The sequence below is a fragment of the Amblyomma maculatum genome, chromosome 10 (genome assembly GCF_055883805.1).
Source record: "Amblyomma maculatum isolate TAMU_Amacu chromosome 10, ASM5588380v1, whole genome shotgun sequence".
NCBI lineage: Eukaryota > Metazoa > Arthropoda > Arachnida > Ixodida > Ixodidae > Amblyomma > Amblyomma maculatum.
This window is the reverse complement of record NC_139353.1, coordinates 118,784,984-118,810,594: the sequence shown is the minus strand read 5'-3', so window position 1 is coordinate 118,810,594 and position 25,611 is coordinate 118,784,984. Positions and strand designations below refer to the sequence as shown.

The 25,611-nt window shown below is 45.6% G+C and overlaps 1 protein-coding gene across 1 annotated transcript; it reads right to left on the bottom strand.

Annotated features, from left to right (window-relative positions):
• Window positions 1–480: 480 nt before the first annotated feature.
• LOC146177323 (uncharacterized) lies at window positions 481–24,624 on the bottom strand. The gene is made up of 3 exons (XM_084581523.1): window positions 24,480–24,624; window positions 21,670–21,802; window positions 481–733 (listed from the first exon to the last, which is right to left on the bottom strand). The coding sequence occupies exons 1-3, from the start codon at window positions 24,622–24,624 to the stop codon at window positions 481–483; spliced, it is 531 nt and encodes a 176-aa protein (XP_084437649.1).
• Window positions 24,625–25,611: the final 987 nt, after the last annotated feature.

Here is a 25,611-nt window from a genome sequence, read left to right as displayed (position 1 = left end):
TTCGCCTTATATTTTCGTACTTTCCGGGATTTGGCCTACTTAACGATCAAAACAAACAGCATTTCTTATATATGTTCTTTGAATACAACCATAGCCGCTGACCTAGCTTTGTATAAAAACCTGTAACAAAACTGAACTGCAAATTTCTCGCTGTGCAGAGTAGTAAGTAGCACTGTGATGTGATGATTCCGAGTATATGCCATTGGTCAATGACAAAGAGACATTCCAGACAAAGTTTATGAGCGATGTTCACATTTGCGTGTATATGCACTAGTTTCTCTACATCCTCACAACTTCTCCCCCATCCGCTTCCTGCCAATAAAAGTATATTGCTTGCTAATTCTTGTTGTTGGTGATCAACAATGCCCTCCACACTATCTGCACCATCAAAAATCTCTTGTATGGGGTTGTGCTGAACACCACAGAATTTGGACGTGTAACTTTGACCGAGCAGGAATAAGACGTGGATGAAGTGCTACCCTAGACATCAAATGTGGCAGCGGCTTTAATGAAGAGCTCCACAAAGTTATTGATCTTGCAATCCTGGGCGCCAAGGGGCGGCAACATTGGTAACACATTGCAGGCTGAAGATCCTGGGAGGTGCTCTCTGCAGACCAGCCTCAGCCCCCTGTTGTACATACGCTCAAACAGGCGCAACAAGTAGTCCTTCGCGCCGACACCTTCGCATGGCGTCAGCGCCTGACCGATGCAATCCAACATGTCACCGTATGAGCTAGGGAGGGAGAAAAAAGAAGGCCTTTAGTTGAGGACCCGTACACTGCATCCGCAAAGTTGACCGTCACTAAGCCTCAGACTCAAAAGGATGCTGGTAAAGTTTGCATATTTATAACCGTGCCACACGAGTCCATTCAATGGCCCTAGCCTTACTTTATTCGCTGCCTACTGTATTCGAACAACTTCTTCGACAGAGCAATACGTACCACTTGGCTAATATTTCACACATAAGAGTATGTAGCTTTGTTCGAAACAACCTCCGACCTAGTAGCAAAGGTTTTATTGATAACTGTTTGTCAGGTAGGGGGGAATCCCTCCAGTATTTCCGTCACTAACTTGCCATTTTGGCAGGCACTTTTGTTTGACGTGTACTGTCGGCTTCTGTGCTAACAATGTTCTCTGTTGATATATTTTCGTGTTGACATCCAGAATAGCGGCATTCCTCGCAAAGCGATTTTAAAAATATATTTGGACAATGTGATGAATATTTTGCAGTGAGAAGCACTTTGAGGATATTGCGGTGGAATTTATGACATGCTTGCCGCCTATATTTCATTAGTCGCAAGTGTAATAACAATAAATGTGGATGTGTTGACTTGCTCTTATAATAATGAGATTAATCTTCCCTAGTTACGGTCATTTCTTGCACGTGTGACACGGGTATACACATTTATTTCAAGCCATTGTGAAATTGGCATGCAAGACGTTTCTTGGCTGCCCATGATATACAAGTATAAAAGAAAAAAAAACACAGGAAATATAATCAGAGATCAAAACAGCCGTTGCAGCATTCCTCCCCCCCCCCCCCCCCCCAAGCTTATACTGTGCCTTCAGAGGAGGGGAATAGCTGCACATATTGTCACGTAGTGGTGACGAGGTCGACGACACAAATGAAGGGTCGATGATTGCACTAACGAAACTCTTTATTTGAGCTGACTTGCGCCCGCAAAAAAAAACTACGCAACTGGGCGGCGGCGATAGCAACAAACGTGCTCGTCGATCGTCGAACAAAGAATGCCCGTCACACTCGTCAACGCTCAATTTAAAGGCTGCCCAGAACAATCTAGATAACGTCGCAAACAGCTACCAGCACGGGCTGGAACATTGTGGAAAGACACCCGAGTGGCCGGAACCTTCGATACAGATCTCGGTGCATCTTGCGCTACAACAAAACTGATAAAGGTGTGACTCGCGACATCGAGCATTAACAAACAAAGATTACGGAACTGATACGCGGTCCAGAATCAGAGTGATGAGCCTGTATGCCGGCGGCTATAAAAAAAAACAAATGCTGTTTTGAAGGTTTCGCGGCATTACTCCCCCCTAAAAAAAACATCGCCTCGATGTTCCAAAACAAAGAAACTTAAACATAAACACTGCAAAATTTAAACACCACAGATTCTTTAACGCGCGTATAATGGCTTCAGTCGTACAACATGTACAAATCCTGGGCGTGCGCGTCGCCGTTGTGATGCTGACGTTCCGTCGGGAATGACTTCATAGTCCAGTGGTCCGAGGCGGCGAAGGATTTTGTATTGCCCAAAGTATCGACTCAACAACTTTTCACTTAATCCGCGACGACGAATTGGTGTCAAACCCACACTTGGTCTCCTGGATTGTACTCTGCGTGGCGTAGTCGTAAATTGTATCGTCGGCTGTCGGTGCGCTGTTGGTCTTTAATACGCAGCCGTGCGAGTCGTCGGGCTTCCTCTGCACGCTGCAGGTATGCGGCGACGTCAAGGTTGTCTTCGCTGGTTACGTGCGGCAGCATTGCGTCGAGCGTCGTCGTGGGCTCCCTGCCGTACACAAGCTTAAACGGGGTCGCTCTGGTCGTCTCCTGGACTGCCGTGTTATACGCGAAGATCACGTACGGCAAGATAGCGTCCCAGGTCTTGTGTTCAGCGTCGACGTACATAGCGATCATGTCCGCGATCGTTTTGTTCATGCGCTCCGTAAGTCCATTGGCCTGGGGATGGTACGCAGTTGTTCGTCGATGGCTTGTATGACTGTATTCCAGGATGGCTTGCGTCAACTCTGCCGTGAACGCCGTTCCCCTGTCCTTGATGAGCACTTCTGGGGCGCCGTGTCGCAAGTGAATTTGTTCGACCAAAAATTTGGCGACTTCTGCCGCGGTACCATTTGGTAGTGATCTTGCTTTGGCGTAACGGGTAAGGTAGTCAATGGCCACGATGATCCACTTGTTACCCATAGACGAAGTTGGAAAGGGGTCGAGGAGATCCATCCCAATTTGTTGAAAGGGCAGGATTGGGGGCGGAATCGGGTTTAATAGTCCTACTGGTCTGATCGGCGGCGTCTTGCGTCGTTGGCACTCACGACACGTCTTCACGTAGTGGGCAACTTAGGCAGGCAGTCGCGGCCAGTAATACTTCTCCTGGATTCGACGCAACGTGCGCGCAAATCCGAGGTGGCCTGCTGTGGGCTCATCGTGCAACACCTGCAGAATTTCTTGCCGAAGGGTTTTAGGCACTACGAGAAGCTGCGCGGTCTTTTTGGGTGCGAAATTCTTCTTCACGAGGAGGCCATTGCTTAACGTGAAGGATGATAAATGTCGCCTGAACACACCAGGAGGGGAAGCGGTCTTTCCTTCCAAGTAATCGGCCAGCGCTTTCAGCTCAGGGTCTGATCGCTGTTGTTCTGCAAAACTGCTGGTGCTTACCGTTCCCAAAAAGGCGTCGTCGTCATCGTCCTTCGGGGGAGCGTCGACGGAAGCTCGTGATAGGCAGTCTGCGTGCTTCCGGCTCGACTTATAGACTACAGTAAAGTCAAATTCTTGAAGTCGTAGGCTCCATCTGGCAAGGCGGCCGGAGGGATCTTTCAAATTAGCTAGCCAGCAGAGCGCATGATGGTCGCTTACAACCTTGAATGGTCGGCCGTATAGGTATGGACGAAACTTACAAGTAGCCCAGATGATCGCAAGGCACTCCTTCTCGGTCGTCGAGTAATTGACTTCGGCTTTTGTACCTGCTAGCGTAGGCGATTACTTTTTCCTGTCCGGCACTCTTCTGGACGAGAATGGCTCCTAGGACCGCACTGCTCGCGTCGGTGTGAATTTCGGTCTCGGCGTTTTCATCAAAGTGGCCAAGTACAGGAGGGCATTGCAGGCGGCGCTTAGGTTCGTCGAAGGCTTCTCCTTGCGGCGCTTCCCATTTAAAAGGTATGTCAGCCTTTGTAAGCTGCGTCAACGGTTCGGCGTTCCGCGAAAAGCTTCTGACAAATCGTCGATAATAAGCGCACAACCCAAGGAATCGGAGCACAGCTTTCTTGTCTGCAGGTTGTGGGAATTGTGCGATAGCAGCTGTTTTCTCGGGGTCTGGGCGAATACCGTCCTTGCTAACGATGTGACCTAGGAACCGGAGTTCTTCGTAGGCGAAGTGACACTTCTCTGCTTTAAGCGTTAGTCCCGATGACTTGATGGCTTCCAGCACTGTCTGTAGTCGTTTTAGGTGGTCTTCAAAGTTTGACGAGAAGAGAACAACCTCGTCCAAATATACCAAACAAATTTGCCACTTCAAGCCTGCTAGGACTGTGTCCTTTACTCGTTGAAATGTGGCTGGTGCGGAGCAGAGGCCAAATGGCATCACCTTGAACTCAAAAAGACCGTCCGGTGTGATGAATGCGGTCTTCTCGCGATCTCTTTCGTCGACCTCAATTTGCCAATATCCACTTTTCAGGTCCATCGATGAGAAGTACCTTGCATTGCAGAGCCGGTAGAGAGTGTCGTCGATGCGGGAAAGCGGGTAGACATCCTTCTTCGTTATGCTATTCAAGCGGCGGTAATCCGGTGGCGGTAAAACGACCGGTGCCGCCCAGGCGCTGTTCGATGGCTGGATTACGTCATCACGCAGCATTTCCTCAACTTGATCGCGAATGGCCTGGCGTTCTCGCGGCGATACACGATAAGGGCTTTGGCGCAGAGGTCGGGCGTGTTCGTCCGTTATTATGCGGTGCTTGGCCAATGGTGTTTGTCGTACCTTCGATGACGATGAGAAGCACTCCCCGTAGCTTCGAAGCAGACTGAGAATCTGGTCTTTCCTCTTGTGGGTCAATGCCGGGTTGATGTCAAATGTGGGCTGACGGAATAGGTCCGGTGCGTCTTCCAGCGTTTGGTCGTGGAAGGCGAATACATCTTTGAGGTCCGCTAGTTCGTCGAAAAAAGCGATCGTCGTGCCCTTGTTGAGATACCGGTATTCTTCGGTGAAGTTTGATACCAGAACCTGAGCTTGACTTCTCCGGAAGTTCGTGATGCCTCTTGCGATGCCGACACCTCGTTCTAAGAGCAATTGGATATTTCCTTCGACGATGCCTTCAGCGGTTTTGATGTTTGCGCTACCTACGCAGACTGCGATGCTTGATCGGGGCGGGACGGTCAATTCTTCATCGAGGACGTTTAGAGGGATGTGTTGCATCGACGTCGTCGTAGCAGGGATGGCTTTGTCTGCAGAGAGCTTGATGAGCTTGGATCGCAGGTCGATGATAGCCCTATGTTCATTTAGGAAGTCCATGCCTAAAATCACGTCGCGGGAGCACTGCTGCAAGACCACAAAACTGGTGGGATAAGTACACCCATTTACAGTTATTCTTACAGTGCACCGTCCCGATGGAGTAATCAGGTTGCCACCTGCGGTGCGAATCAGCTGGCCATCCCAAGCGGTGGTAATTTTTCTGAGCTGAGAGGCTAACAGTCCACTAATAACTGAATAGTCAGTTCCTGTGTCTACTAGGGCAGTGACTCTGCGACCGCCGATATCAACTTCAAGGTCACTTGTTCGCGTCCTCGCATTGCAAGTGGGCCTTAGTGTCCGATCTCGGCTCCGTCGTTTCTTCAGATCATGGCCGGGGCATAGCGTTGTTACTTCGCTGGGCGGCGGTGTCTGCTTGCAGTCTGGTCGTGTTGTCGTCGATGACGTCGTGTGGAGCGGCGTTGAAATGGCTGCGTCGTCGTTAGTGGTCGTCGGCGGCGGAGGATGTTCGTCTTTTCGCCGTTGAGCAACCTCACCTCCAAAGGTTGCTCTGTTTAGTTTCCCCTGCGCGGGCTTGGGGACCTTCCGCGCATACTCTCATCATAGGTACGGCCTGGCGACGCAAAGCGGGCCCTGTACGGGGATGAAGATCTTAACCGACGGCTTGGGTGCGCAATCTCACCGCTACGCAGATAGTTGTCAATTTCTTGTGGTCGTTCACCTGGGCGTGGTCGTGGAGCGTAGACTGCAAATCCGCGGAGACCAATTCGTCGGTAGGGGCAGTGGCGCAGAATGTGGCCGGCATCACCGCAGTGGAAGCATAATGGCCGGTTGTTTGCAGTCCTCCAGGCGTCGCACTTTCTGGGGTTTGGGGGTCGTTGGTAGGCTTGGCGGGCGGGGGCCAAGGGGCGGTTTTCAGGAACAGGACGGTAGCGGCGAGGGCTCGGAAAGTCATCACGTCGGGGCGGAGGGCGGCGTAATGCACCAGCGTAGTTCATCGCTGTTGCCTCTTGTGCTGGAAGAGTCGCAGCCGTCGCTTGAGGAACGCCCAGCGCCTGCTGGACTTCTTCCCGGACGACGTCCGGGAGCGTCGCCACCTGCGGTTGTTGCGATGATAGCATCAGTCGGCGGAGCTCCTCTCGCACGATCTCCCGGATGAGGTCCCGAAGGTTCTCTCCGCTTGTAGATGCGCTGGGGTAGTGGATTGAGCAGTCCGGCTGAAGTGGTCGCTCGTAGTGGCGCATCCGGGTGGCCAACGTTTTCTGAATAGTAGACGCCTCCGTTTCAAATTCCGCCACAGTTCTTGGCGGATTTCGCACAAGACCCGCAAAGAGCGACTCTTTAACGCCTCGCAATAAAAGTTTGACTTGCTCACCTTCGGTCATATTAGGGTCGGCGCGGCGAAAGAGGCGCTTCATCTCCTCAACCTACGCCAGGACAGGCTCGTTAGGGAGTTGAAGTCTTGACTGAAGAAGGGCCTGGGCTCTTTCCTTTCGGACGGCGCTTGAAAAGGCAGTCAGAAACGCTTCCTTGAAAGTCTCCCAATCCTTCATAGTTGCCTCATGATTTTCGAACCAAATTCGGGAACGTCCTTGAAGAACAAAGTAGACTTGCCTAAGTTTCGGGGAGTCATTCTAGCCGTTGAATTCTGCCACACGGTCGAAAAGGTCCACCCAGTCTCCAGCATCTTCATCCGGTCGTCCATGGAAACAGGGGGGCTCACGGGGTTGGACAAAAACCGGTGCTGTAGGCTGGGCCATTGTCAGCGTCGATGCCTTCCGAGATCGAATGGGGTCAGGCAGCAGACCGTGTTCGGGTTGTAGGCCTTGAAGTCGGCGGCTGGCTCGGTGACCGTTAGGCTGGTCTTCCAGGGCGACAGGAACACGGCTTGGGTCTTCTCTTGAAGGATCAAAGGCAGCACCTCCACCAGATGTCACGTAGTGGTGACGAGGCCGTACACTCCAAAAGAAGACACAGGCGTGATGGTACTGAAATAACTCTTTATTGGGGCTGACTTGCACCCGCAAAAGAACTAAGCAACTGGGCGGCGGCTATAGGAACAAACGTGCTCGTCAATCGTCGAACAAAGAATGCCCGTCACACTCGTCAACGCTCAATTTAAAGGCTGCACAGAACAATCTAGATAACGTCGCAAACAGCTACCAGCACGGGCTGGAACATTGTGGAAAGACACCCGAGCGGCCGGAATTTTCGAGACAGATCTCGGTGCATCTTGCGCTACAACAAAACTGATAAAGGTGTGACTCGCGACATCGAGCATTAACAAACAAAGATTACGGAACTGATACGCGGTGCAGAATCAGAGTGATAAGCCTGTATGCCGGCGGCTGTTAAAAAACAACAAATACTGCTTTTAAGGTTTCGCGGCAATATTCTTGCTAGATTTTATGGCGGAGAAAATGAGGTCAATAAATATGATCGTTTGTCGAAGTCCGTTAATATTTATAAAAATTGAATACACTCAATAAAACTGCAACAGAGAGACACACCAACAACATCAATATTGCTGTACCTGTATTGTTATTTGTCTCAATTGTTACTGAAAGCACACGAAAATATTGTAAGAATGCCTCCGGCAGGTTTCAGGGCGCACTTCTGCCCGATGATTTCTTCTACAGAAACGGCACGACTAAAAAAAATTGTCAACTACCTCATACGGCAGAAGTTTCAGTATCGGCCATTTGGCCACGCTGGTACTGTGTGAAATATTCTATGCACCTGTCTCCTGCGCGATTGAATGAATAAAATTCTTGGTGTCAGTATACAACATATGCCCCAGTGTTCGGAGCGTGTAATGAACTGAACCGAAACGGGGTGTTTCGACGGTGTGAAAAACAACGGCCACGCCGCGTTGACGGAGGTGACAAGTACCTCCGCGAGTGGAGTCGGCCGCGTCGTCTGCTAGCCGTGTGTTCCCAAGCAGTCGACATGTCCTTAATTCAGTTTCCCACGGCATTTACATCGCCGCATAATAGCATCCGCCACCAGTTCCCTGTGCAACAAACTACTGAAATTTTACAGCAATACTTTTTTTTAGGTAAATGTTCCAACGCCTAAACAAATATCCTGCAGATTTATTGACTCGCCCCGGCTCTGCAAGCAATACGACGGATAACGCACTGATCGAGCTCATTTCCCGCAAACAAGCGACTTATTACTACTGCCTTATATTTTGATATGGAAGAGTGACCATTTGGATTCCAAGGGTAGGAAAGCGTAGCAGGGGGCGGTAGAAAATTAGGTGAGTGGATGAGGTTAAGAAGTTCGCAGGGTTAAGTATATGCAGCTAGCTCAGGATGGGTTTAATTCGAGGGAAATGGAAGCGGTCTTTGTCCTGTAGTGGGTACAGTCCGTCTGCTCCTGCTGATGGTAATAATGAACAACATATGTTGGTTACTATGTAATCCAGTAATAGCTCACTTGTTCAATGCAGTGCTGCATATTTTTGTGGCACCTAATTCTTCAAGTCATTGTATAGGCCTTTACCGCAATAAAGACTATATAAAAACTGATATCATAAGCAACTGGTAGGAGATTTATTGAATGAACCCGCGTTCCAAGTCTATAATATTACATATACTTGGAGCCCACTTATATGAGGAAGCACATAAAATTTGCGATGCTTAGAAATTATCGAAGGCAGCACGTGCTGGCTTTGTTGCGTTTCGCCCATTTACGACTGCACAAGATATGCGACATCGCAATAATCCAATTCATAGTTATGAATAGTCTCACGGGCTATGATTCAAGCATGGTAGAACTTAATTAATTATTGTATTTAAGAGCAGAATACAATTCAGTTGATGGACCGTGTCCTACCGCGAATTCAGTAGGTCTAAATTTATTCAGCTTGAACCATTGAGCCTTAACGACCTACGATCCACATTAAGAAATAAATAAATAATTAAATCGATCAATAAATGTATCGCAACCTGAAATCCCTGGGTTCATCCCCCCCCCCCCCCTCAATGTTGACTCAAGTTTCATTTCCGCTTAACTTTCTTTGCTTTCGTTACGGAACATCCCTGAAAATTTTAACGTCATTCTGAAAATCTCAACACTTCAACCTGCTCCTGAATGTTAATGTTCCATGGGGATTTTTCGCTCACGTCTAACGAGGAGGGCGACGCCGAATTTCCTGTGACACTGGACCATTAGCGACATCGCGTCTAAACCTTGGAATTTGGCCGACGAGGCGATGACCCTATAAGAGTGCGGTGCTGGTACAATGTAACGGCGGGGCACGCAGCATGTCTCATATACTGGGTCGAGGCGCGTTGCTATGCGCACATATCAAACGAGCTTGCCAAGAGAAGGTAGGGTAAATGAAAAAGATTGACCAGCCAGTGCAGCGTACCCATAATAAAGCGGGGCTGAACATTGTAGCTGGTCATTTAGCGCCTGTTTATAGTGGGTACCTCGCCCGTGCATGCATTAGCTTCTCCCGGATAGCTGCACCATCAGCAATGGTATCGCTTTACAGTAAGGGGTATCGTAATTCGTTGCTCTAGACCGCCGTAGAAGTATTCGGCAGGAGATCAAAAAAAGCAAAACAAGAAATCGCTGCTGCAAACGCCATCAATTCGCGCAGTGACGGATGAGCAGCGCATACCGTATCCCGGAAAGACTTTCGAAAACGAACGCCAGGCGGCTTTCAGTGGTGCCCCGGTTACTATACCAAAGATGATATAGTAACCAAAGCAGAGAAGTGACATTATGTTAGTAATGTAGATAAAAAATTTAATAAATAGAATGATGGTATAGTCACCAATCTAAAACAATAATTAAGATATAGGGAGAAAAATGAGCATAATAGCTACTGTTACCACCCCGTTTCAAAGGGGACGCTCCTATATTCCATCCATCCATTTAGGAGATTCGCGGGGCGTTGGATACAATTCAACAAACAAATAGCAGATTCCCATCAAAAGCCTCCCTATAGATAATGGCGTCGACTGACTCTGACTGACGCTACGTTTTAATCGATTAGAGCGCGGTAAACCTTCTTTGATTGCTAATCCACACCCTGCTTTGTGCCGCTGGAGAGTTCAAAGGAAATATTCACGAGAATCGTGATGCCGTTGGATATTGTGTTAAATATGATCGTTTGAGAGGCGAAACTCGCTTTTGTACTGTAATATGACAAGAATGCAAGTTTTGGCTCTTCGGTAGTAGCTGCGTTGATTGCTTTTGAAGCTGGAGGTGACTCGCAATTCAAGCGATTGCAGCAGAAAAACACTTATATCAGGGTTCGTCCCCATTTTATTACCTGTAGCGCTCCTAAAAGAATGAGCAACGTTGAAAGGCGCATTTCACACTGTCACTGTGTTTTTGCATTCTTGCATTATTCTTGCGCCAATACCGTGATCGTTTCAACTTTCTTGTCTAGGCAGCCAGATATTGAAGCCCACGGGCAGTGCGCAAATCCTAAAGCACTTATAACTCAGTGCCCGCTAATATTACATTCAATCCTTGCGCATTACTACTACTTTTACAAATAATAACAATTATGCTGTAGTGCCGAGACTCTGCGAACATTGATACCGAAATACTTTCTTTTTCTCATATTATCATGCGAAAATCATTGGTTGAGAAACTAAATATACAGCTGTGAAGGCGTCTAGCTAGTAACTACGCAAAACCACATCAAACAGAGCGAAACTTCCTACCTTTAAGGCCGCCCATCAGTGGCAGTGCACTAGTTAGGGCGTTCGACTGCTGAACCCAATGATGCAGGATCTAATCCGGGACGTGGTGGTAGCTTTTCGATGGAGGTGAAAAACGAGGCATCGTGCTGAGCCATGCTAGCACACATTAAAGCACTCCAGGTGGTCGAAATTTTCGGAGGCCTCCACTACGGCGTCTCTCATAGCCTGAACTCCATAAACAACACGAAACCTAATTTCAAAGTGCTCGGCCTTACACAACCTTCTAAAACTAATTTATTAAAACTGAACGCCCGCTTCACCCAGAGAAGCAGATAATGCGTTAAAGTTGCTGTTTTTATAAAGAGCACTAATCGAATTGCGAAACCTCTGTAGCAGTTACTGATATAGTGAACTCTGCAGCAGAAAAAAATATTTGGTGCCATAAATAACTAGAGAAATCAGCTACAGGCAGGTTTCTTTATTAAAAGACTACATTCGCAGTTTTTGTTATCATATGTATACTAATTACCAGTGGGAACCCCTTGTTGAAGGCGTAGAAGCCTTCAAAACATTTTTTATGTTTATAGAATACGCAAGAGCATGCTGAACCGGGCTTGTTCATTTGTGTTCACTGTTAGAGCTCAGCGTGAAAATCGCATAAGCAGGAGCGCATACAAGCGCTGGTGTGTGCCACTCTCCATGCGCCCTTGCCTTGCAGCGCTGAATTCTAACCATGATTGTTAATGTTTCCAAAGTACAACTCTCCTAGTGTGAGAAACACCTGCGCTTATAAGCGCGCTGCTTCGCGACCTATTCTGGTTAGCACATTTTTGCGTAGAGCACGGCTTCTCTTAGAATTCGCATGCGGTGATTCACGGAGCCTAACTAATCGCTGTGATAACTGTAAACAACTATTGTGCGATAAAGGAAAATACTTCGTCTTCAAGCTGCTTACTCAGACAGTTTCGACCATTCGGAATGAGTAATTTCTGTATAGGCTGCGGGACAGATAACCATCCCGGCAGCATAAGTTAGCCCATACATTCTAGCTGTACGTGCGGGTACACATTGAGGTGGAGGAAAGCACAACGCGGCAAATTAATTCCGGGACAGGAGGGAAAATGCACGAAATAAAAGTGGCGTATATCTGCGGGAAGAATACGAACAAAGAAGAGAACCGCGCTAGATAGTAAGCTTGAGTAAAATTACAGCGATATTATAACTATAGCGTCTAAAAAGACAAGGAAGAGCGACATGAAGGAACAGTGCTGCCCCGTCGGTTCCTTTTTGTGTCGCTCTCCCTCGTCACTTTTCATGCTGGTTGAGACGTGACTATCACTTCCTGAACGATTACCGTCCACAAATAGAGCACTCTTGCGGCTATTTAGTGAGAGCCTTCATATTCAATTAGGCGCGTCCTATAGGTAAAGCGCAACTTGTTTTAATTTCTTGCAAGGTGGGGCACCATTTGAGCACACTGATTTTCTATTTAAGTAAGGATGCTGCCATCGTTACTTAGTTCGAGTATTGACAATCCGCAGCGTATTGTCTTTTTCGCAGACCCTTTCTAAATGCCACTATGACCGTTCGAGCTAAGTGAAGCGCCTCTATTTTATTTAACAATATTTGTGCTTTCTACTTTAGCTAAAACGACGGAATGGTCCCAAACTTGGTAGGCTCGGAACATAAGTGAAAGAACTATTGCCATCACATATTATGTGCTCACCTTCGCTCTTTGTGTTAGTGCTTTCTCTGCGCCGTAAAAGCCACGGACAAAGTATACTTTACGCGCCAACACTTTATCGGGCGCTTGAAGGGCGGGAAGTGATATTGTTACGGAGAGAAAGAAGTTTCAAGCTGAGCCAAGAAAAGGAAGAGGAAATGTCGCCATTTATCAAGGTAAAAGAAGTAAAAAATTTGGTTTCATGGTGCGCCGGTCACTGTCCGATGTCTGTGAGACCTGGCCTGCCAAACCTTCCACGAGCCCTCCGTCGGGCATGTAATTTGTGGTGTAAGTGCCGGGGTAAAGATTCAAAGAGCAACACTCAGCGCAGCTAGAACTGGAGCATCGTAGGAGTCGTCCCCTTGCAGGCCTTGAACCCCTGACACGGCCGCTCGATGAAAGTGTCACTGACCAGTACCATGCAACGTGCCGATTACAAGTCAGTAACTAACGGTGATGCTGCAATCCGGGCTGGAGACCGACTGCGGGCGCAGCGATCGGTTCCTCGCAACACTATCTGGAGCCCCGGACGTTCAGAGGAGCAGCGGGTGAGGACGGTTACGAGCGGCTCACTCGCTGGTAGTGGGTGAGCAGCTACAACCGATGAGACGCCTCCGCTAATCTTTATGTTATTGTCTAATTTGAAAACCACGAAATCTCTAACAACCTGCCAGCATTTTGTCACCGAATTGCGCCTGTGCGTTGGCGACTGCCTTGCGCAGAAAATACGCACTCAAAATCTGCTCGCACATAGATCTCAGCTATCGGGAGAAACTTGCACAGCTTATATGGAGGATGTCGTGAAGCTCTGTAAGACAAAAAATTCTCGGATGACCGAGGAATATAAATTAAGACATTTCCCCAAAGGCGTTGCTGATAATTTTTACAATTTCTTGGTAGCGAAAGGTGACCTGGACGCCGTCTCTGATCTTATTCGCCTCATCCGCACTTTCGAGACATTGAAGTATCGTTCAGTACACTTCAGTCGTTCAGTCGTGTCCGACTCTTCGTGACCCTATCGACCATATCGCGCCACGTTTTCCGGTCTCTCACTATCTTCCTAAGATCACTTAACTTCATCTGCAGCGCCTCGAGGATACCATCTAACCATCGCGTTCGCTGCCTACGCCTTCTTCTGTGACCCTCAACCTTTCCAAACATCAAATCTTTCTCCAGCGACTCCTCTCTTCTCATAAGATGACCAAAGTAGCTGAGCTTTAACTTTAGAATTCGACCCTCCAATGAGCAGTCAGGGTCTATGGTCGACAATATCGGCTGATTTGATCTTCTGGCCGTTCAAGGAACTCTCTAGAGTCTCCGCCAGCACCACAATTCAAACGCGTCAATTCTTCAGCGGTGAGCCTTCTTCATAGTCCAACTCTCGCATCCATACATCAAAACTGGAAAGACCATAGCACGAGTTATACGGATCTTGATTTGCAGTGTAATGTCTGTGCTCTTTACTAGGCGGTCAAGGCTAGCCATGGCTCTCTTTCCCAGAAGCAGGCGTCTCCTAATTTCATGGCTGCAGTCTCTTTCGAGGTAATCTTGGAGCCCGAGAAGAGAAAATCTGTCACAGCTGCCACTTCTTGTCCCTTGATGCTCCAGGACTTGATAGGACAAGACGCCATGATCGTTGTCTTTTTAATGTTCAGTTTAAGCCCAAACTTCTCACTCTCTTCTTGTACGCGCATCAGATGTATCTTGAGTTTCACTCCACTTTCTGCCATTAAAGTGGTATCATCCGCATATCTAAGGTTGTTGATACGTTTCCCAGCAATCTTCACTCCAGTAGTGTCGTATCGTAGCATAACGCCAAACGTTGGGCTGCTAACAAACGTTGAACAGTGGCTAGCATTGGAAGTAGCTTCAGGTACATTTTTCGACGATCCGTCACATAGTTCACGAGGAACTACAGCGGTTCGAGCCGTCTTCACGGCGTCCACTATCCGTGCCAGCTTTCGTTACCATTCGTTGAGAGGCTCCCGCCGTGCTCCGCTTGATGCCCGGGATGAACGTTTTCGATGTGACACAGACTGACGCCTATATTCTAACGGCAAGGGTCGATAGCTGTAATTATCCGTCTCGCTACGACTCATGTCTGGATCCCTCCTCGCTGCACACTAGCTGCGTTCTGAGTACCGTCCGCATCAACTACTTGCCCACTCTTTCCGGTAGCCAGCCCGAAGACCTGCAGATACATTTGACTACGAAATTTTTTCTGCCTCCTTAGAGCCTTCCAGTGAACATAGCCATCTCTGTACATCCCCCGTCTGCCACCGTTGTGGCAGTGAGGAGCACATTGCTCGTTACTCTCGCAGTTACTAACTAAACCTCCACGATCTCCACGTCAACCAAGCTCAGCCACGTAACCAATTCTACTGTTTTTCTTGCCAATAGCCCTCATCTTCATACGACTTTTCCCAGACCGATGGACCACACACTCACTCGCCTGTTTCCGATCGCAGCTTCTCACTACCACATTCCTTTTCTGTACGCCGCTTTTGGGCACCACAGCGGCAGTATTTATAACCTGTATCGATAATCTAATGTGAGCAGCACCCGGAGACTGCGCTGCCTGCAGAAATTCCTCAAACTGTTATAATGGTAAAGAACACTGCTTCTGCGGCTGTCGACGGTGTGGCGACAATTGATTTAGTACATACGGGGTCATTCATTTCTGTTATCAGTTTATCGTTTAGGAAACGCTTGGGCCGCAATGTTCCGTTTATATGGAAACGAAATAAGAATTTTCGTGGTCCGGGTGGTGATTTGTTGTGCCGTTTGGAATGAGAGTACTACATTTTGCCTTGGTGGAACAATATTGACAGTGGCGTTTGCAGGGCCTTTGTGATTCACGTATCACGTCATTCTCGATATTAATTTTTTCCGTTCCAGAGAACTCTGCATTGACGGTTTCCTTCTGTCTGGGCGTTTAGTGGAGTCCCCAGAGCAGGAGGATGTGTTTTGCCTGTCCAAGAATACCAATGTGCCAGCCCTTTCTATGGCGTCCGTTCCGATTTTGTACCACATTTGTGCTTCCGCCACCTTCAATGCCACCGCTTCGTTATAACTGTGCCAAGAAACTCATTCTCGTTCTTCATTCGTGATGTTGGTGGTGAAGGGCGGCTCACGGCTATGAGCCATCAATTGTTCTTCTGTACCAGCGGTTTTACCCAGGAATATGAAGATTATGATGTGTAGCCAAGATGATGCTGGTCCGTCAGTGGCTTTGATAACTGACGCACCTAGCAGAGTTACTGCTGCTCCAGACACTGACTCGCAACTGCGCCTAATGATCACCAAATCTCTAACCGGCGAACAGCGTGAGGCGTTGGAGACTAGTCCTCAAGTACTCATCCATCTTTGACTTTTTCGAGGCAAGCGGTTCGCAGCGCAGTTCCTTGACACGTTCCCGCTATCGCCATCACTCACACCCAATTCAACGTAAGTCGTATAGTCTGTCGCAGAAAGAACGCCAAGTCAACAGGGAACCGGTTCGGGGTACGCTGAAAAATTGTATTATTTAAGGGTCATGCAGTCCTTGGGCTTCTCCTTTCATTCTGGCCGGGAAGAAAGACAGTCAATGGCGCTCTTGCGTGTACGATCGCCGACTGAATGCAGTAACTAAGAAGAGGTATAACCTCTTCCCCAGATTGATGACGCCATAGATTCCGTCTCAATCGTTTGATACGTTGAAATGTGGTTGGGATATTGACAGGCAGCTATCTACCCTCAGCACAAGGAGAAAATCGCTTTTGCCACGCCCGACGGCCTGTATGAATGTAATATAATGCCTTTTGAACTATGTAATAATCCCGCAACTTTCGAGATAGTTATGGATGAACTCCAATGTGGCTTAAAATGATATATATATATATATATATATATATATATATATATATATATATATATATATATATATATATATATATATATACATATATATGTGCGTGCGTGCCTGCGTGCGTACGTGTTACATAGCTGATGTCATCTTTGCCATGTAACACGTACGCACGCAGGCACGCACGCACATATATATGTATATATATATATATATATATATATATATATATATATATATATATACATATATATGTGCGTGCGTGCCTGCGTGCGTACGTGTTACATAGCTGATGTCATCTTTGCCGGACATTCCATGGGCACAATCGATGCCTTGCGCTTGTACTGGAATCCCTGAAAAACGCTGGTCTGGTATTGAACGCGAAGTGCCATTTCGATGAACGGTAGGTTTTGGCACTTGGGCACCTCGTTGATCGTGAATACGTAAGACCTGACTCACAGAAAACCGCGACCGTTGCGTCATTTCCAACACCTGAGGGTATAAAGAAACTTCGAAGTTTCCTCTGCCTGTGCTAATATTTTCGCTGCTTCATTCCCGGTCTTTGTTAAATCGCTAGCCCGCTCACGTGCCTTCTCCGCAATAAACACTCCCGACGAGTGGTCATCATTGCGACTCTTTTCCCCAAATTGAGTTTCTACTAACATGGCACTCAATTCTTCAGCATTTCATCCTTTCTGCCTTCAAAGAAGTGCACACTAGTTGTTTTGGTATCGATGCTGTGCTGATTTACCGTTATGGCGACAAGGAACATGTTATTGATTACGCCAGTCGCTCTTTAAGCCAAACTAAGCGCAATTACTCATTTACTGAGAAAGAGTTCCTCGCCGTAGTTTTCGCTGCTATATGTACGGACGCCCCTTCACAGTGGTTAGTATAACCATCATTCCCTATCTTGGCTTATTAACCTCCGTGACCCGTCTAGCCGTCTTGCGCGGTAGGCAATCCGTTTGCAAGAAGTTCATTTTACGGTGCTGTACAAGGACGGGCGCTGGCACGCTGACGCGGACTGTTAAGCATTGGCCGGTTACAACGATAGAATGTGACGCCGAATACTTTGACGATTACATTGCCGTGGTGGTACCTGGTTATTTGATGCCCGTACGTTCCGCGCTTAGGAGAGGAAATACGAGAATCTGAAGTCATTATATACCGCTGCAAATGAATTCACAGCTTCCTGTCTTTTAGTGTGCGGGGCAGGCTCTTGTATACATGAACTGTTGTGGCGCTGGCCTCTGATACCTTCTTGTGGTACCTCACATCCTATGACCTCCTGTTTTGCGCGTCATGCACGTGGATCCTACTTCAGGACACCTGGTATCTGCGAGGACACTCCATTATTCTAAAGCCTAGTGATTACTGAGAAAAGGTTTTGATATTGAGTAACTGCTCAAAGCTGAAGGGATCTGGGCAATACGTCCCTGACGATGTCTCGCAGAAAATGTGCGCTATTATAAAAAATTGTGGGACAGCACTGCTAGCAACAGGGACCGTAAAAAAAGCGTGAAACTAGTATTCAATAAAATATCAGTGTATGGAAATCTTTACCTATCAAATTTCGATAAACTACAAAAAGTAGCCGTTCCGAATCGAACAAAAGCGTGACAAGAGAAGAGCTCCTTCCCATTGAAGCTCTTGAACGTAAACTGCCAAATCATTGTAATTAAAGGTGCACATTTAGATTACTTGATTACCATTCATGACCTGACGTGGTAGCAATTGCTTAAACCTGGTTATATGATAGATATATGACAGCGAATTTGTTCCCCCTAACTTCGAAGTTTATCGTCGGGATCACAACAATAGGAGCGGGGGCGTTGCGCTACTGTTCAAGAAAAAACCTCTGCGCATGATTGATCCAACTAACCTTTAATGTTTGTTTTGCAAGATGTTCTGTGATGAACACTCTCTAATGGTTGGCGTTGTTTACAGACCGCCAGGTTCTGGTTTGGATGTGCTAGAAAACTTGAAAACCTACATTATGAACAGCATGACCATTAATACCAAGATTGCGCTGTGTGGCGATTTTAATCTTCTGGGTATAGATTGGCCTCAATTTTCGTCAGTTAGTAGTGATGTTGCCCATAAAGAAGAGCTAATTGACATTGCGTTTTGTTTCGATTTAAGTCAGTTGGTCAGAGATTACACACGTATTCAGGGTAACAGTAAGTGGGTTCTAGATCTGGTTTTTTGTACGTGGCAGCATCCCTGGTGAAATTCAATGCAAGGTTGCTGATGGCATTTGAGACCATAAAGCTAGCTGTCTTAGTTAACTTTAAGTCAATTAAACAAACAAGGTCAACTAATAGCTCGTGTGCCAGTTTTTTCTTCTGCAGATAACGTTAGCGCATTATAGATAAATTAGAGCTCATTTGGTGAACTTCTAAATGGCGCTAATAACAATTCTGATGACGTAAACTCAATGTTTGTGAAGTTAAAGAACAGTTTACTTGCCTTTATTCAGCTTTTCGTTGCCTTTGAACTTAGGAAAACAAACATGACTAATCCATGGATCACGAGAGATGTAATTAATTTAAAAATAAAAGTTAATCGTCTTAAAAAACAAAAGAAAATACGCAACACTCAAAGCATAGGTGATGAAATTAGGCTTTTGTCCACGAAGCTAAAGAATAAAATTCATCTCGAACGGAACAATTTTTCTGGCGATTCATATCTTTAAAAAAATATCTCGCGCTTACACTTTCGTGATAAACAATCGGTCAACATCTGATGAAGCCGACATCTCAGAAGCTTTCAATGAACATTTCAAACTGTTCTTCACATGTGATAACTCATGCATACCTCATTTTGCTGGATATTATAGCCTGCGTGCCATTGATGACTTGGAAATACCTTAACCGGGCGTGTTTAACCTTTTATTGAATTTATATTAGTGAAAATCTCCTGACCCAGATGTAGCACCCAATTCCTTTTGAAGAGGTACGCTGAATGGCCGTCGAAATTTCTGACAGTTATCTTCAACGCATCTCTCTCGTCAAGTACTTAGCCGGAAGACTGGAAACTCAAAAATAAATCCGTTACATAAAATCGGAAACAAGCAAACTAATCTCGAAATATCGATCAATAGCGCTAACCTGTACCTGCTGTAAGTTATTGAAGCATATCATTCATAAACACATCATCTTATTTCTTGATACTGATTCTATTCTTTCACCAGCTCAGAACGGTTTTAGGAGGGGTCTCTCGACTGTGGCCCGTCTTGTTGAAGCATACATGATTTTGCATCTGCTATAAACGACCAAAGTCAAATAGATGCATTGTTTTTTAATTCAGCTGAATAATTCAATAAGATCTCTCACTCGAAACTACTATTTAAACTTCGTAGCATATTAAAAAATTCTAAACTCTGTAACTGCCTTCAAGCGTACCTGACACCTAGACACCAATATGTTGTTTATACAGAACCTCCTTCTAAATTTTTGCCAGTTGAATCCGGGGTACCCCAACGATCAGTTGATACGTTTACCTTTTTTTATTTATATTAATGACATTGTTGACGGTTATGGCGCAAAGATCCGGTTATATACTGACGACTGACGACTGTGGACTGCATTCTGTTATTATTTTCACATGAAGATTATGTTAAGTTGAACACTGACCTCAATCGGCTTCTGAAGTGCTGTGATACCTGGAAGATGTGGGTAAATTAAGCCAAAAGTGTTCTTTTATCTGTGACAAATAAGAAGTGTCCACTGACGTCTGACTATTCAGCTCACGGTAACCAATCACTCCAAGCTTCCTAATACAAGTACCTTGGTCTTCACATAACTCACGATTTGCGTTAGGACCATCGTATTACACACACTGTTAGCAAATCTATGACAAAATTACATTACTTGAAGCAATGTCTCCGTAACTCGGCAAAGGATGTTAAGCTGCTAGCGTATAATCTCTCGTGTTACCTCTTCTTGAATACGGCAGTATAATTTGGGATCCATTTACTTGAGTTAATAATAATAACATGGAAAGAGTACAAAAGAACGCAGTCAGGTTTATCATCAATCAATATGGCAAAAGGTCGGTTACGGTACTCAGGGATAGATTAGCTTTTATTGAATTATCAAACAGAAATAAGATAGCATGATTGCGTTTCCTGTTTAAAGTTGTGAAAGGCAAATTGAGTAGCAACACTAGGAATATGTCACACTTTCTTCTGGTTATGCTACGAGACGCAGAAATTCTTTTCCTTTCTTTCCTTTTCGAAGAAAAAATAATGTTTTTACGTATTCATTCTTCCCTCGTACGGTTGTGGAGTGGTTGGAGGTGGAAGACATCCAACAATTCCAGGCGTTCATTATACGTAGTGAGTGGAATTTATTCATTGTCATTTAAAATCACTTTTTTGTTTTGTAATTCCATTCATGTGTCTACGGTTTCATGTATTTTATCCTTTTGGACATTATTTTATGATTGGTTTTGCTATTTTCCCACCCTGCCACGGCTATTACCTTGGGGCTAGCAGTATTGCAAATAAACAAATAAATAAATAAACAGTGTTTTTATCGGCCGCAGATGCTTGAAACTATTGAGAAGTATGTGGCTAGTTGTGACCCGTCTGAAAGTCACAAACGTCCCATTGGTGCTCTTCCTGGTCTCCTACATCATGTGAACTCGCCAAGATCTCATTTTGAGCAGGTCGGGGTAGACTATTGGGGTCCTTTCCTAAGTCCCATGACTACTCATCTCGACTAATAAAGCTGCTTATTCGGCGGCCACGCTGGCGTGGCTTTAACGCACAGGCCCGCTTCAAGACACCCAGACATACCAAGATTTTTTCCGATGCGTTTTCTGATAAGTACAGCGGCAGTCACCACGTCGTCTGACTATGCTAAAAGGATTATTCATAAGCTCTTATTAGGACTATAGTCACAAAAATCCATTACAAAAAATAAAAAGTACTGTCATTACCAACTGGCTTACGCATCAACTTATAGTCGACTCACCACTGCACAAATATTTAGGACCTAAGGAGCCAAGCGAAAATTAAATCCATGACATGTATGTAATTGATTTGAAAAGATATGTTAGTGAGCTAAACATTTCAGATATTTTGTCGAAGTTTGCCATGAATAGAATTAAAGCGGAGAAAATTTAATGAGAAATTCCTGCTATCATTCCAGGTCGGCGATTTGATCCAGCTCATTCGATCATTTCGATATTCAGCATAACTTTACTCACCAGCAGGTATAGGAAAGAACATCAGCGGCTGGAGCCTTGAGTACGGCCCTCTGCAGAGTGTCTTTGAGGTCTTGAACGCAAGCATTGATCTTCGCCCCAACGGAATTCATGCATGTGATGACTTTTTCGTAAACTGGAAAACAGACACACAAAAAAAAAAAACAATGGCTCGAAAGTAATATATGCTTCAAACCAGGGTTTCTTTTGCTCAAGTGATGCAAATCAGCAAAAACAATGCCCAAACTGAAACCTGCGACAACCCTAAAGTAACCGGAAAAAGAATGAGCCTGTAGTCATTATCAGTTATGTTTTTCTTAGATGTAACGTTTTTGTTATCGCTTTGTGTGTTGAGGTTAGGAAAGAGCATATGAAAAAGCAGTAGAAAATCCTTCAATTAATCGTTTAGAGCGCAGCGAGTGCATTATCTGTACCAGATGATATCAGTTGTATGATCGCCACTTAATAGCATGCGCAAGGTAGTGTCACGGTGGATAATTTCTTTCAACCAGTCAATTTCCCAAAGAAGATACCAGAGGTTAAATAATTGACTGAAGACAGTCTGAGATATTAATAAGTACTCTTCCTTCTTGTCTTTCAACGTAATAGCAGTGAAACACATCGAAGATTTTCGACGCTCAAATATTTAGTAATTTTAAACTCTCCAAAAATCGCAGCACCGTTATATATCTGATAAAATGGCGCCAGTTCACTCTTATTATTCGCAGCACGTCTGGTGTTTACCTGTGCTACAACTGCTAGAAGTTCACGCGGACTAGATACTAGGACTAGATACTAGCTTTAAATGGATAGAGCTGATAATGCCTCACTTAGTACATTTTTAATGGCCAGAAGAAGATTGCGTTTACGGTTATCATGTTTGTAGTCGCTGTCACAGGACGCGTGGTAGCGCGCACCCCTGTTGCGATACTTTTTCTGGAGCAGATGTAACCCTTTTTTTCCAGAAAGTGACCAGTACTCAAGAAGAACAGAAATTTGGTTTTAGCGTAAAAAGTCAAGTAAAGGAAGGGAAGAAGTGACAGGATAGAGCACTCGTCATCTTTTTGGTTTTTTTACATGAAGAAGAGCACTCGGTCCGGTCAATTAGTTTCTTTATCTGCATTTTCTCCGAGGTAATACCCCAATAATGCACCAACTAGCCTGCAAAAAACATCTCTCCAGTAGACCCCTCAGCAAACAAAGAGCGCTGAAATGAAACTCGTTTCTAGCTTTAATTTCATACATTATTTGGTTCAACTAACAAAGATAATTCTTATTTTAATCGGAAGCTAGACATATACGCGACAGAGATAGTTCAGTTCGCCTTAGCCAGCGAGACGCGAAGTAATGATTACAGACCTTTACTTTTTTCATGTTCGACGCACGTTCAGTCTGTACGAGGATATGGTAAATGGTCTCTTATCAACACGTGTGGGCAAATGCAATGCCATTCCCGCAGTTAGAGCGACCTTTTTGCGGACGCACCACTAAGCCGGAAATGTCATATCAAGATGTCTCCAAGGGCTTCATTCACCGCGGGTTTAACCATGCGCTTTAATCTAAACAGCGGTCAGGACGTGCCTTTGTACTGCTTCGAACTCACATTGCAAACTATGTTGACGTTCCGTTCCATTAACCTGACGGTTCCTAGAGTCACAGTCTGGTACAGACCGTCAAGGCAGTCATTGGCGAATTGCAACGTGCAAGCGATCTGTTTTTATCCGTCCTATCGGCGAAAAGAAAAACCAACAATTACAATGAATATTTAGCGGTATCCTGTGCACGCGCCTTGTTTACTACACGAATGTGAGCTTAGGAGAGCCAGTTACAGCACGAGTAGAGTGCCACTGCGACTCATCATAGATTGCAATATCAAGGCAAACGGTGGCATTTAGGGTAAACCTTTACTTCTCGTGGTAAACCTTGCGTCCCCAGGGTAGCTCGCTAAAACGCTTAGCATGTTTATTCCTATTTCACCTATTTGATAAGCTTAGACTTATTCGCTTGTGTTAGCTTGAATATGTTCGGAATTATCATGCGAGAAAACAAGAAACAGCGCGAACAAACGGAGATGAAAGGAAGAAATTACTGGAACACTTCACCCCATTGAGGCCGTGTCCTTTTCGGCGCAGTGCAAACTTTGTGGACAGAATTCAAACTTATACCATATGGTATGGGCTGGTCAACAAAATACTAGTATTGACATTATTAATCAGCCAACGTGGGAAGGCTGGGAGGCGGCCCTATCCAGCTTTGACCTCACGGAACAATGAGCCCTCGTCGAAACAGCACGGGAAGCGGCTTTTAACAACGGTGTCCCGGAGTAGGGACCCGATCAGCCTTCCCTCAATCTATGCCAATGTGGCTTTCAACAAACGTTTTCATCATCCTCATCATCATCATCATCATCATCCCAGCATGGAAGACAGGCAACAGTATACAGACACCGGTAAGGAATTACTGTTTACTAGGTAAAATGCTGGCTGATGTACATGCTAACCCTAGCGCCTAGACTCATTTTGGAAAAAAAAAATAGCATGGTATTGATGCTACATAGCAAGCTAGATTGCGAAACATCGCCTTTACACCGGCGTGTTTCAATGCATGCGTGATACTGACAAAATATTCCAGCACACAACTTGTTCAAGCTGGCGGATTGCGTTTGAAATCGAACTTCCTTTGAAAAAGCTATCGATTCTCTTCTCCGCAAACGTGTCCCGTACTCTTTACACGCTGCTCGAATATTCACGACCGCCACATTCCGCCAACGCGGCGACGTAGACGCAATGAGCGCCTGCGGTATACGCACTCGCATTTGTCCTCGAACTCTTTGCCGGAGGCAGTCAAGTAGGGCTGATTGCTGTAGGGCACGTAGTCGTCGCCGCAAGCTCGCAGCGCCTCCATCTTGCAGTCGGCCTTGAGACCAACCCGGCACGGAGCTGCGGCGGTGTCGCGCATATATATATATATATATATATATATATATATATATATATATATATACAAGGTTGGGAAAGCCTTATTTCACACTGCTACGCTTTTGCTCGTTGAAGGTCGTTCGCTGGATTTTTAATGGAACATAACTGATACAAAACAGGAGGTAAGAGCATGTAAAAAGCAGCCCTCCAATCACTACAAGCCTGAAAACGAGATAAAAAAGGAAGTTGCGAAACTACCGGATTACTAGCAGAGGTCGGTTAGCTGCCTAAAACATATAAGGCAGTCACGTCGCATGGTAGTTTCGCCGTTTAATGATGGAAATAGCGAGTTTTTTTAGTAATAACAATATTTGTGATACTGCGAACAAAGACAACACGGGCTTGCTGACGCACTGTTTATCTGCCGTCTCACTGTCAACCACATCAAAGATTTCTTTCTATTGATCCTCACCGGTCCTATCCAATACACCGCGCTCTTATATATGGCAATGCGGCCTATGGAGGGCCGACGCAATAGGCCGCCCCTCTGGCATGTGCCACTTGTGTCCATAATCGAGAAAGCATTTTGTCTGGCTAAACATGCTTCCTACAGTTAAGTTTAAGAGAGTTTTTTTTGGCACTGCATGGTTAAGCCACTGGTTATGCGGTGAATGTAGACATCAAGTAGCTCGTGCATTGAAGATATTGCAGCTACGATTTGTATTTGAAGGCGCGTCGCCTCCTTTCTCTATGTAAAACTGTCTATGGTTCAATTAACTGAATGCAAGTAGCCTCTTTTGTTGCAGTTTCAACCGAGTTCTCACGTGTCATCGACACATTAGAGTTTGACGTAAGTACTAGACATGTCAAGTCACGCGCTTGAATCAATGTATCTGACATCATTGAAAGTGGAGATCTGTTTCGATAACATATGATGATAGCTTAAAGATTTTCAGCCATTGAAACTCTGCCTGGTCCTATTATCGTTTTGAAAACCTTAGCGAGGAAAAGATTTTAAGTATTATTT

Coding starts and splice junctions, on each gene's coding strand:
- LOC146177323 (XM_084581523.1), bottom strand. CDS start 24,624: ATGCGCGACACCGCCGCAGCTCCGTGCCGGGTTGGTCTCAAGGCCGAC. Junction 21,803..24,479: donor CAAAGAGTTCGAGGACAAAT/GCGAGTGCGTAT, acceptor TCTGTTTTCCAG/TTTACGAAAAAGTCATCACA. Junction 734..21,669: donor GTTCTTTCCTATACCTGCTG/GTGAGTAAAGTT, acceptor CTCCCTCCCTAG/CTCATACGGTGACATGTTGG.